General features: G+C 50.1%; 1 protein-coding gene across 3 annotated transcripts in view; it reads left to right on the top strand.

Annotated features, from left to right (window-relative positions):
- nudt13 (nudix (nucleoside diphosphate linked moiety X)-type motif 13) overlaps positions 1-12,628 on the top strand; it is a 50,989-nt gene that overhangs the window by 35,305 nt on the left and 3,056 nt on the right. For all 3 annotated transcript variants that reach the window (XM_079532378.1, XM_079532380.1, XM_079532379.1), the window contains exons 4-7: positions 705-815; positions 1,820-1,926; positions 2,555-2,680; positions 10,087-10,198. In XM_079532378.1, the coding sequence (XP_079388504.1) occupies positions 705-815; positions 1,820-1,926; positions 2,555-2,680; positions 10,087-10,198 (456 nt within the window). The remainder of the gene's footprint in view (positions 1-704; positions 816-1,819; positions 1,927-2,554; positions 2,681-10,086; positions 10,199-12,628) is intronic.

The raw sequence follows: 12,628 nt of genomic DNA, 5'->3' as shown, positions 1-12,628 counted from the left end.
TCTGTGGTCTCTAACATTACACCTATAGCTACATGTTTAAGCATTTATTTCATATTTACATGTCTTCTGTGGACTCTAACATTACACCTAGCTACATGTTTAAGCATTTATTTCATATTTACATGTCTTCTGTGGACTCTAACATTACACCTAGCTACATGTTTAAGCATTTATTTCATATTTACATGTCGATTTCAGCTCTGACACTTATTTCAGACATGCTCTAGTATGTGAAGCGATTCACATACTGCGATTCATTTTCCAACGAGAGGCGCGTGCGTTTATTTTGGACGCGCAGAGAAAAAGTTGAGGGCTGACATTTCGCGAGCGTGTTTTCACGAGGCGCGGCCCCGTGACATTGTGCTCGTTTCGTACACATGCACGCCCTGCCACGCCCCGCCACGCCCCGCCACGCCCCGCCGGTGAGTACACCTGGATTGTGGTGAGGGTATTTTTTCTTTTCTGTGAACAGACCTGTCGCTCGCTCTCTGTCTGTAAGGACCTTAATGGGTTAAATACTGTTGTTGATTGTTGTCAGTATGGTTTGATTCATACAGGACACTGTGTGCGTGCGTGTGCGTATGTGTGTGTGTGTGTGTGTGTGCGTGTGTACGTGTGCGTGCGTGTGTACGTGCGTGTGTACGTGTGTGCGTGTGTACGTGTGCATGTATGTGCGTGCGTGCGTGTGTGTGTGTGCGCTACAGAGGTACAGAAGCTGGTAGAGCGTGTGGGCGGGGACAGGTCCATGGTGGAGGAACACTCTGTTCTGATTGGCTGCACTGAACATAACCACGCCCACTTCTGCCTGGACGTAGGTAAGAACAAAATACAGCACTTGATTGGTTGATTAAGTTATTAACAGTATTAACTGATTGGTCGATTATGTTATTAATACTATTAACTGATTGGTTGATTACGTTATTAATACTATTAACATATATGAACCCTGAGCCCCCCCCCCCCTTATCCCTAAACTGATTTGCCATTTATTACTATTTTAAAAAACATTTTAAAATAGTTCAACTAGCCGATCTACATGGAGACATGGTAAGCTTGTAGAACGGCTATATGTACCATTTTAAATGTTTTTTTTTAAATAGTAAAAAATGGCAAATCTTTGAAGGGGTAGCGCTGAGTCTGACACCCGTTATCGACTGTTATCAAATCCACCGCAGTGATCACTTCGGATCAGTAACGATTGTTTTCGTCGAGTGTGGGCGCATGCTCTGCCGATTGATGAAACGAAAACCCGAAAAAAACGACAGGATTAACAAGGTTGGCGAACATTAACGTTAATGTTGTGACCGCGCTGCGAACATGCTTGCGGTTATGTTCAGGTGAGGGTACGAGGCGGCTTGTCGTTTCCACTAGGCTCCCAGACTACGTGCAGTAGGTCGATATGATCGAATCGCAGCCACTAGGCTCCCAGACTACGTGCAGTAGGTCGATATGATCGAATCGCAGCCACTAGGCTCCCAGACTACGTGCAGTAGGTCGATATGATCGAATCGCAGCCACTAGGCTCCCAGACTACGTGCAGTAGGTCGATATGATCCAATCGCAGCCACTAGGCTCCCAGACTACGTGCAGTAGGTCGATATGATCGAATCGCAGCCACTAGGCTCCCAGACTACGTGCAGTAGGTCGATATGATCCAATCGCAGCCACTAGGCTCCCAGACTACGTGCAGTAGGTCGATATGATCGAATCGCAGCCACTAGGCTCCCAGACTACGTGCAGTAGGTCGATATGATCGGCCTCTTGATAAGTATTAACCTACTGGGAATTATCGGTTGATTCTCACTCCAATCCGTTCTAGGATCCTTGGAGAAGGAGGCAGTGGAGGAGACGAGCAAGGCGACCTTCATCGACCTGAGGAAAGCCTTCTTCGTGCTGAGGGGAGAACAGCCCCCCCTGGTGGCCAGGGTGGGTATTACACCTCTGGTGGTGTGAGGGGAGAACAGGCCCCCCTGGTGGCCAGGGTGGGTATTACACCTCTGAGGGAAGAACAGGCCCCCCTGGTGGCCAGGGTGGGTATTACACCTCTGAGGGAAGAACAGGCCCCCCTGGTGGCCAGGGTGGGTATTACACCTCTGAGGGGAGAACAGGCCCCCCTGGTGGCCAGGGTGGGTATTACACCTCTGAGGGGAGAACAGGCCCCCCTGGTGGCCAGGGTGGGTATTACACCTCTGGTGGTGTGTTGAGGGGAGAACAGGCCCCCCTGGTGGCCAGGGTGGGTATTACACCTCTGGTGGTGTGTTGCACATGCAGTGGTTCCCAAACTTTTTAATGTCAATGTGTGTGTGTGTGTGTGTGGGTGCGTGGGTGCGTGGGTGCGTGGGTGCGTGCGTGCGTGTGGGTGCGTGGGTGCGTGCGTGCGTGCGTGCGTGCGTGGGTGCGTGCGTGCGTGCGTGCGGGTGCGCGTGCGTGCGTGCGTGCGTGCGTGCGTGCGTGCGGGTGCGCGTGCGTGCGTGCGGGTGCGCGTGCGTGCGTGCGTGCGTGCGTGCGTGCGTGCGTGTGTGTGTGTGTGTGTGTGTGTGCGTGTGCGTCTCAGGGTCAAGCGTTGCTCCGCTGGCACCAAGGTCACATGTTCTGCAGCGCTACGGGTCAGCCCACTGTCAGGAACCAATCAGGAAGCCAGAGAGTCTGTCGCTCCAGTGACATCACCTACTACCCTACGGTAAGGAGCCAATCAGAGTCTGTCGCTCCAGTGACATCACCTACTACCCTACGGTAAGGAGCCAATCAGAGAGTCTGTCGCTCCAGTGACATCATCTACTACCCAGTGGTGGAAAAAAACGAAGTACAAATACTTCGTTACTTTACTTAAGTACAAGTTTGGAGAATTTGTACTTTTATTGACTACTTTTCTTTTGCTGTATTTTTACTTTTACTTCGTTACATTTACAAGGAAAAAATCGTACTTTTAATCCGCTATATTTAAAATCTGACACCTCGTTACTCGCTACAAATTAAATAATGCGCAGTTGAGAACAGAACAACAGGGCTGCGCTCCACTCTCAGATAATAGGGGGGCGGAGTTGTGTTCTGCTGCCTGGCCTGCTTGAAGACGGCAAGACGCACACACACGTTGTCACACGCATTCAACATGGATGAACGCAGGGCTGCCAAGTCTCACGCTTTGAGAGTGAGAGTCACGCAATTTGACCTTTTACCACGCACCACGCCACACCTCTCATTTCTCACGCACGCACAATACGCACGCCGAGGGGGGCATAAAATGTGCCAAAAAAGCCAAGCCGGCTATCATAATAACAATTTTATCCGCGGCTCCGCCGCGTAATAACGCGCGCCCATGTGTGCGTCCTCACAAACGGCAAAATAGCCGATCTGCAGGAGATCATGCAGCGCTGTTATATGCAGTAGAAAGGGTAACCAGGCAGTGGACCACCAAATCGTCAGCCGGGTCCCTGACTGTGACGCATGGAAATGAGCCATGCAGAGTTTAACATCGCATCGAAATATTTTTCATGGAAGACAATATAGCCTCCACAAGTTACAACATTAAGTGAGTAAGTCACAAGTGACTATCTCTCTTCTACTGGTGTGTGGCGTGACTGGCGTCTCTTGCGTGATATGAGGAACGGTGCCAGTAGCCTACGCACATTATAGGGTGTGTGTGTGTATGTGTGTGTGTGTGTGTGTGAAGGGGGAGGGGCCGCATCGCAACTTGTCGTTATAGTTCTGTTCAGAGAGGGGGGGGGGGGGGGAGAGAGAGAGAGACCACAGATGTGTGGGCATGGGGAAATTAAAAATAAGGCATTTTCCCAAATTCCAGTTTTCTGACTTTTTATTTCACAACATATTCCCCAATTTCCACTGAGATTATGGGGTGAATGAATGTGGCCAGACCCATCTTCTCTTTCTGTCATAGTGACATTGTCCTGCATCAGATCATGTCCAAATCAGGTTCTCCAATCTCCAGTAGCCTCTTCAGTTTTTTGAAGATTTTTTGAGTGGTGCAACCACTCCCTTACGGAGCTATGTGTGTGGCTGGCTGGGTCTGAGCACTATGTGTGTGGATTGCTGGCTGGCTGGGTCTGAGCACTATGTGTGTGGCTTGCTGGCTGGCTGGCTGGGTCTGAGCACTATGTGTGTGTGGATTGCTGGCTGGCTGGCTGGGTCTGAGCACTATTAGTCCATGAGCCAGACCCCCCTAATTTGCGCGTTAATTACGAAATGGGTGGGCAAATTCTTGTTTGAATTTTTGATTCACGGATTCACGGCTCGTGATTATAGTACAGCAGTGTTTCTCAAAGTGATGTCTGGAGACATCACTTTGTCCAGAGACATGTTCCATTCAAACCCAAATGCATTAAAGTTGCACATTTCATAAACAAGAATGCAGAGGTTCAACTAGTAGTGGGGAACTGGGCATCGTCTGTTTTGCAACGCAACATGGAGCTCTTGTGTTAATTAATTATGCATGTTGGTCCTGTATGTTATTGATGTATGCTGTTGGGGGTTCTGTATTTTAATTATTTGTATGCCATTTCATTTTTTGGAATAAAGCCACTTTTGAGGACAATTTTAGGACTTCATTTATTTGTATTCATTTTGAAAATAATTTTGTATTTTGTACTTTGTAATTTTTACTTTTATACTTAAGTACATTTTTACACCGGGTACTTTTTATTTTGTACTTTGTAATTTTTACTTTTATACTTAAGTACATTGTTACACCGGGTACTTTGTATTTTGTACTTTGTACTTTTACTTTGTAATTTTACTTTTATACTTAAGTACATTTTTACACCGGGTACTTTGTATTTTGTACTTTGTACTTGTACTTTGTAATTTTTACTTTTATACTTAAGTACATTTTTACACCGGGTACTTTTTGTACTTAAGTACATTTAATTTGAGGTACTTTTTTACTTTTACTTAAGTAACTTTCTTAATGGGTACTTTGTACTTTTACTTAAGTAATTGTCAAGTAGAGAATCAGTACTTCTACTTAAGTAAAATATTTTTGTACTTTTTCCACCACTGCTACTACCCTACGGTAAGGAGCCAATCAGAGTCTGTCGCTCCAGTGACATCACCTACTACCCTACGGTAAGGAGCCAATCAGAGTCTGTCGCTCCAGTGACATCACCTACTACCCTACGGTAAGGAGCCAATCAGAGAGTCTGTCGCTCCAGTGACATCATCTACTACCCTACGGTAAGGAGCCAATCAGAGTCTGTCGTTTCAGTGACATCATCTACTACCCTATGGTAAGGAGCCAATCAGAGTCTGTCGCTCCAGTGACATCATCTACTACCCTACGGTAAGGAGCCAATCAGAGTCTGTCGCTCCAGTGACATCATCTACTACCCTACGGTAAGGAGCCAATCAGAGTATGTCGCTCCAGTGACAGCATCTACTACAGTAGGGTAACGTGACACGATGCATTACAACTTAATGTAACAATAATAACATATAATAATAATATCTGTTAGTAGGATAACTAGGATGTAGACTAGAGGTTCAGGTACAGCATGCTATCTGTCTGTCTGTCTGTCTGTCTGTCTGTCTGGTTGTAATCCACGTAACTCGAGAACCATATTCGCCCCGCCGACTTCACATTTGAAACACGCGTTCCACACCCCCACAGGGGGGAGTCGTTCCACACCCCCACAGGGGGGAGTCGTTCCACACCCCCACAGGGGGGAGTCGTTCCACACCCCCACAGGGGGGAGTCGTTCCACACCCCCACAGGGGGGAGTCCCCACAGGGGGGAGTCGTTCCACACCCCCACAGGGGGGAGTCGTTCCACACCCCCACAGGGGGGAGTCGTTCCACACCCCCACAGGGGGGAGTCGTTCCACACCCCCACAGGGGGGAGTCCCCACAGGGGGGAGTCGTTCCACACCCCCACAGGGGGGAGTCGTTCCACACCCCCACAGGGGGGAGTCGTTCCACACCCCCACAGGGGGGAGTCGTTCCACACCCCCACAGGGGGGAGTCGTTCCACACCCCCACAGGGGGGAGTCGTTCCACACCCCCACAGGGGGGAGTCGTTCCACACCCCCACAGGGGGGAGTCGTTCCACACCCCCACAGGGGGGAGTCGTTCCACACCCCCACAGGGGGGAGTCGTTCCACACCCCCACAGGGGGGAGTCGTTCCACACCCCCACAGGGGGGAGTCCCCACAGGGGGGAGTCGTTCCACACCCCCACAGGGGGGAGTCGTTCCACACCCCCACAGGGGGGAGTCGTTCCACACCCCCACAGGGGGGAGTCGTTCCACACCCCTACAGGGGGGAGTCGTTCCACACCCCCACAATTTACAATTTACAATTTAGGCATTTAGCAGACGCTCTTAATCCAGAGCGACTTACATTAGGCAAGAACAAAAGTATGGGAATACATCACATATATAAAATGCATTTATCAAGAAACATGCGTAAGCTAAGAACGTAACTAGAACATATCTATATAATGACACTATACATATTAAATATACATATATACTATACTATGCTATACATATGTACTATGATGTGCTATGACTACATACAATGCAATTATTGTGCTGTCTACATGACATGCTATAAGTCTGTTTCAAATGCTATCTAAGTCTAAAAAGTGCTATCTAAGGGGGTAGGATAAGTGCTATGGGCCATGATGGAGTCTGAAAAGGTGGGTCTTCAGACTACGGCGGAAGATTGGGAGTGATGCTGCAGTTCTGATTGCAACGGGGAGTGCATTCCACAGTTTTGGGGCCAGAAGGGAGAAGAGTTTGGGACGTGTGGAGCGTTGTCCCGGCGTTTTTAGTGAGGGTACTTCCAGCTTTCCTGCGTTGGCTGATCTGAGTGCGCGGGAGGGTTTGTAGGGTTCAATGTCAGCCAGGCATGCAGTGATGCGCTCTTCCACCTGAGTGGCAGAGGGGGGGAAGGATAGAAACAGTTGTGTGTCATCGGCATAGCAGTGATAGGATATATTGTGAGCAGAGATGATAGTGCCAAGGGATTTGGTGTACAGTGAGAAAAGGAGCGGACCAAGTACAGATCCCTGTGGGACCCCAGTTTGGAGGGTTCGGGGGGATGATAGCAGACCTTTCCAGGAAACCTGGTAGGTCCGGTCGGTGAGATAGGAAGAGAACCACTTTAGTGCTGTCCCGCCGATGCCTAGATCCGCTAGGGTGTCTAGGAGCAGCTGGTGGTTCACTGTGTCAAATGCCGCCGATAGGTCTAGGAGAATCAGGACAGCAGAGTGGGAAGCAGCCTGGGCAGCATGTAGTGCTTCTGTGACTGCCAGCAGGGCAGTTTCTGTGGAGTGTGCCTTCTTGAATCCTGATTGGTTGGGATCCAGCAGGTTGTTCTGTGAGAGATGGAGAGAGAGCTGGTTGGAGACAACACGTTCAATGCTTTTAGACAGAAATGAAAGGAGTGAGGGGTGTGGAACGACTCCCCCCTGTGGGGACTCCCCCCTGTGGGGGTGTGGAACGACTCCCCCCTGTGGGGACTCCCCCCTGTGGGGGTGTGGAACGACTCCCCCCTGTGGGGACTCCCCCCTGTGGGGGTGTGGAACGACTCCCCCACAGGGGGGATTCGTTCCACACCCCCACAGGGGGGAGTCGTTCCACACCCCTACAGGGGGGAGTCGTTCCACACCCCCACAGGGGGGAGTCGTTCCACACCCCCACAGGGGGGAGTCGTTCCACACCCCCACAGGGGGGAGTCCCCACAGGGGGGAGTCGTTCCACACCCCCACAGGGGGGAGTCCCCACAGGGGGGAGTCGTTCCACACCCCCACAGGGGGGAGTCGTTCCACACCCCCACAGGGGGGAGTCGTTCCACACCCCCACAGGGGGGAGTCGTTCCACACCCCCACAGGGGGGAGTCCCCACAGGGGGGAGTCGTTCCACACCCCCACAGGGGGGAGTCGTTCCACACCCCCACAGGGGGGAGTCCCCACAGGGGGGAGTCGTTCCACACCCCCACAGGGGGGAGTCGTTCCACACCCCCACAGGGGGGAGTCGTTCCACACCCCCACAGGGGGGAGTCCCCACAGGGGGGAGTCGTTCCACACCCCCACAGGGGGGAGTCGTTCCACACCCCCACAGGGGGGAGTCGTTCCACACCCCCACAGGGGGGAGTCGTTCCACACCCCCACAGGGGGGAGTCGTTCCACACCCCCACAGGGGGGAGTCGTTCCACACCCCCACAGGGGGGAGTCGTTCCACACCCCCACAGGGGGGAGTCGTTCCACACCCCCACAGGGGGGAGTCGTTCCACACCCCCACAGGGGGGAGTCGTTCCACACCCCCACAGGGGGGAGTCGTTCCACACCCCCACAGGGGGGAGTCGTTCCACACCCCCACAGGGGGGAGTCCCCACAGGGGGGAGTCGTTCCACACCCCCACAGGGGGGAGTCGTTCCACACCCCCACAGGGGGGAGTCGTTCCACACCCCCACAGGGGGGAGTCGTTCCACACCCCCACAGGGGGGAGTCCCCACAGGGGGGAGTCGTTCCACACCCCCACAGGGGGGAGTCCCCACAGGGGGGAGTCGTTCCACACCCCCACAGGGGGGAGTCGTTCCACACCCCCACAGGGGGGAGTCGTTCCACACCCCCACAGGGGGGAGTCGTTCCACACCCCCACAGGGGGGAGTCCCCACAGGGGGGAGTCCCCACAGGGGGGAGTCCCCACAGGGGGGAGTCGTTCCACACCCCCACAGGGGGGAGTCGTTCCACACCCCCACAGGGGGGAGTCGGTCGGTGGAATAGTCCATCATTCACAGTCAGTTTGCACTCTTCAGACACACACAGACAGACAGATACAGAGATCTCCATGTGGGACACAGACAGACAGACAAATACAGAGATCTCCATGTGGGACACAGACAGACAGACAGATACAGAGATCTCCATGTGGGACAGACAGACAGACAGATACAGAGATCTCCATGTGGGACACAGACAGACAGACAAATACAGAGATCTCCATGTGGGACACAGACAGACAGACAGATACAGAGATCTCCATGTGGGACACAGACAGACAGACAGATACAGAGATCTTCATGTGGGACACAGACAGACAGACAGATACAGAGATCTCCATGTGGGACACAGACAGACAGACAGATACTGAGATCTCCATGTGGGACAGACAGACAGACAGATACAGAGATCTCCATGTGGGACACAGACAGACAGACAGATACAGAGATCTCCATGTGGGACACAGACAGACAGACAGATACAGAGATCTCCATGTGGGACACAGACAGACAGACAGATACAGAGATCTCCATGTGGGACAGACAGACAGACAGATACAGAGATCTCCATGTGGGACACAGACAGACAGACAGATACTGAGATCTCCATGTGGGATACAGACAGACAGGCAGATACAGAGATCTCCATGTGGGACACAGACAGACAGACAGATACTGAGATCTCCATGTGGGATACAGACAGACAGGCAGATACAGAGATCTCCATGTGGGACACATACAGACAGACAGGCAGATACAGAGATCAATTTACAATTTAGACAATTTAGGCATTTATCAGACGCTCTTAATCCAGAGCGATTTACATTAAGCAATAACAAAAGCATGGCATACATCACATATATAAAAAGTAGTTATCATGAAGCATGCGTAAACTAAGAACGTAACAGTGGAGTATCTATGTAAACTATACATACTATACTATATTATACATGTGTACTATAAAGTGCTATGACTACATAAAATGCAATTCTAGAGCCAATTCTACGTAACAAGCTATAAGATCTCCATGTGGGACACAGAGACAGACAGACAGATACAGAGATCTCCATGTGGGACACAGAGACAGACAGACAGATACAGAGATCTCCATGTGGGACACAGACAGACAGTTAAAACGGGTGCTATGACAAGCTGACAACGGGTATTATTAGGTTCCCAACTTGCATCGTTCCCAAGTAGGTCGGTGGCCGACGGGCATGTACAGGTCTAGTCTGTCTAAACAATGTGTGCGTGCTTATGTGTGCATGCATGTATGTGTGCGTGCCTGTGCGAGTGTGCGTGCGTGCGTGTGTGTGTGTGCGTGCCTGTGCGTGTGTGTGTGTGTTTCCAGATGTCTCCAGCAGTCATAGTTCTGGTGTCAGACGGTGACAGGTGTCTGTTAGCTCGTCAGCCCAGCTTCCCTCCAGGGATGTACAGCGCCCTGGCTGGCTTCTGTGACATGGGTGAGGACGCACGCACGCACGCACGCACGCACGCACGCACGCACGCACGTACATAAAAAAAAAAACGTATACGGGCGTTTCTCGTTAATGACGGATCCGTAATGACGTGAAAGCAGGGAATCGTAGCTTCAAACTGACATATTGGTTGTTCAGTTTGACCCTCCGGTTCTGGAGATATGGCTTATAGAGTAATGTTCAGTTCAGTTTGACCCTCCGGTTCTGGAGATATGGCTTATAGAGTAATGTTCAGTTCAGTTTGACCCACCGGTTCTGGAGATATGGCTTATAGAGTAATGTTCAGTTCAGTTTGACCCTCCGGTTGTGGAGATATGGCTTATAGAGTAATGTTCAGTTCAGTTTGACCCTCCGGTTCTGGAGATATGGCTTATAGAGTAATGTTCAGTTCAGTTTGACCCTCCGGTTCTGGAGATATGGCTTATAGAGTCATGTTCAGTTCAGTTTGACCCTCCGGTTGTGGAGATATGGCTCATAGAGTCATGTTCAGTTCAGTTTGACCCTCCGGTTCTGGAGATATGGCTTATAGAGTAATGTTCAGTTCAGTTTGACCCTCCGGTTCTGGAGATATGGCTTATAGAGTAATGTTCAGTTCAGTTTGACCCTCCGGTTGTGGAGATGTGGCTTATAGAGTAATGTTCAGTTCAGTTTGACCCTCCGGTTCTGGAGATACGGCTTATAGAGTAATGTTCAGTTCAGTTTGACCCTCCGGTTGTGGAGATATGGCTTATAGAGTAATGTTCAGTTCAGTTTGACCCTCCGGTTCTGGAGATATGGCTTATAGAGTAATGTTCAGTTCAGTTTGACCCTCCGGTTGTGGAGATATGGCTTATAGAGTAATGTTCAGTTCAGTTTGACCCACCGGTTCTGGAGATATGGCTTATAGAGTAATGTTCAGTTCAGTTTGACCCTCCGGTTCTGGAGATATGGCTTATAGAGTAATGTTCAGTTCAGTTTGACCCTCCGGTTCTGGAGATATGGCTTATAGAGTAATGTTCAGTTCAGTTTGACCCTCCGGTTCTGGAGATATGGCTTATAGAGTAATGTTCAGTTCAGTTTGACCCACCGGTTCTGGAGATACGGCTTATAGAGTAATGTTCAGTTCAGTTTGACCCTCCGGTTCTGGAGATATGGCTTATAGAGTAATGTTCAGTTCAGTTTGACCCTCCGGTTCTGGAGATATGGCTTATAGAGTAATGTTCAGTTCAGTTTGACCCTCCGGTTGTGGAGATATGGCTTATAGAGTAATGTTCAGTTCAGTTTGACCCTCCGGTTCTGGAGATGTGGCTTATAGAGTCATGTTCAGTTCAGTTTGACCCTCCGGTTCTGGAGATATGGCTTATAGAGTAATGTTCAGTTCAGTTTGACCCACCGGTTCTGGAGATATGGCTTATAGAGTCATGTTCAGTTCAGTTTGACCCTCCGGTTCTGGAGATGTGGCTTATAGAGTAATGTTCAGTTCAGTTTGACCCACCGGTTCTGGAGATATGGCTTATAGAGTAATGTTCAGTTCAGTTTGACCCTCCGGTTCTGGAGATATGGCTTATAGAGTAATGTTCAGTTCAGTTTGACCCTCCGGTTCTGGAGATATGGCTTATAGAGTAATGTTCAGTTCAGTTTGACCCTCCGGTTGTGGAGATATGGCTTATAGAGTAATGTTCAGTTCAGTTTGACCCTCCGGTTCTGGAGATGTGGCTTATAGAGTAATGTTCAGTTCAGTTTGACCCTCCGGTTGTGGAGATGTGGCTTATAGAGTAATGTTCAGTTCAGTTTGACCCTCCGGTTCTGGAGATATGGCTTATAGAGTAATGTTCAGTTCAGTTTGACCCTCCGGTTCTGGAGATGTGGCTTATAGAGTAATGTTCAGTTCAGTTTGACCCTCCGGTTCTGGAGATATGGCTTATAGAGTAATGTTCAGTTCAGTTTGACCCTCCGGTTCTGGAGATGTGGCTTATAGAGTAATGTTCAGTTCAGTTTGACCCTCCGGTTCTGGAGATGTGGCTTATAGAGTAATGTTCAGTTCAGTTTGACCCTCCGGTTCTGGAGATGTGGCTTATAGAGTAATGTTCAGTTCAGTTTGACCCTCCGGTTCTGGAGATATGGCTTATAGAGTAATGTTCAGTTCAGTTTGACCCTCCGGTTCTGGAGATATGGCTTATAGAGTAATGTTCAGTTCAGTTTGACCCTCCGGTTCTGGAGATGTGGCTTATAGAGTAATGTTCAGTTCAGTTTGACCCTCCGGTTCTGGAGATGTGGCTTATAGAGTAATGTTCAGTTCAGTTTGACCCACCGGTTCTGGAGATGTGGCTTATAGAGTAATGTCTGGCAGAGAAACAGCGGGCTGAGAAAACAGGCTTGAAAGGTTCACTTCTGTGGACTCTAACATTACACCTAGCTACATGTTTAAAGGTGTAG

The sequence above is a fragment of the Electrona antarctica genome, assembly GCF_951216825.1.
Source record: "Electrona antarctica genome assembly, contig: scaffold_296, whole genome shotgun sequence".
Classification (NCBI taxonomy): Eukaryota; Metazoa; Chordata; class Actinopteri; order Myctophiformes; family Myctophidae; genus Electrona; species Electrona antarctica.
Note: the sequence above shows the minus strand (reverse complement) of the source record. Positions and strands in the feature narration are given on the sequence as shown.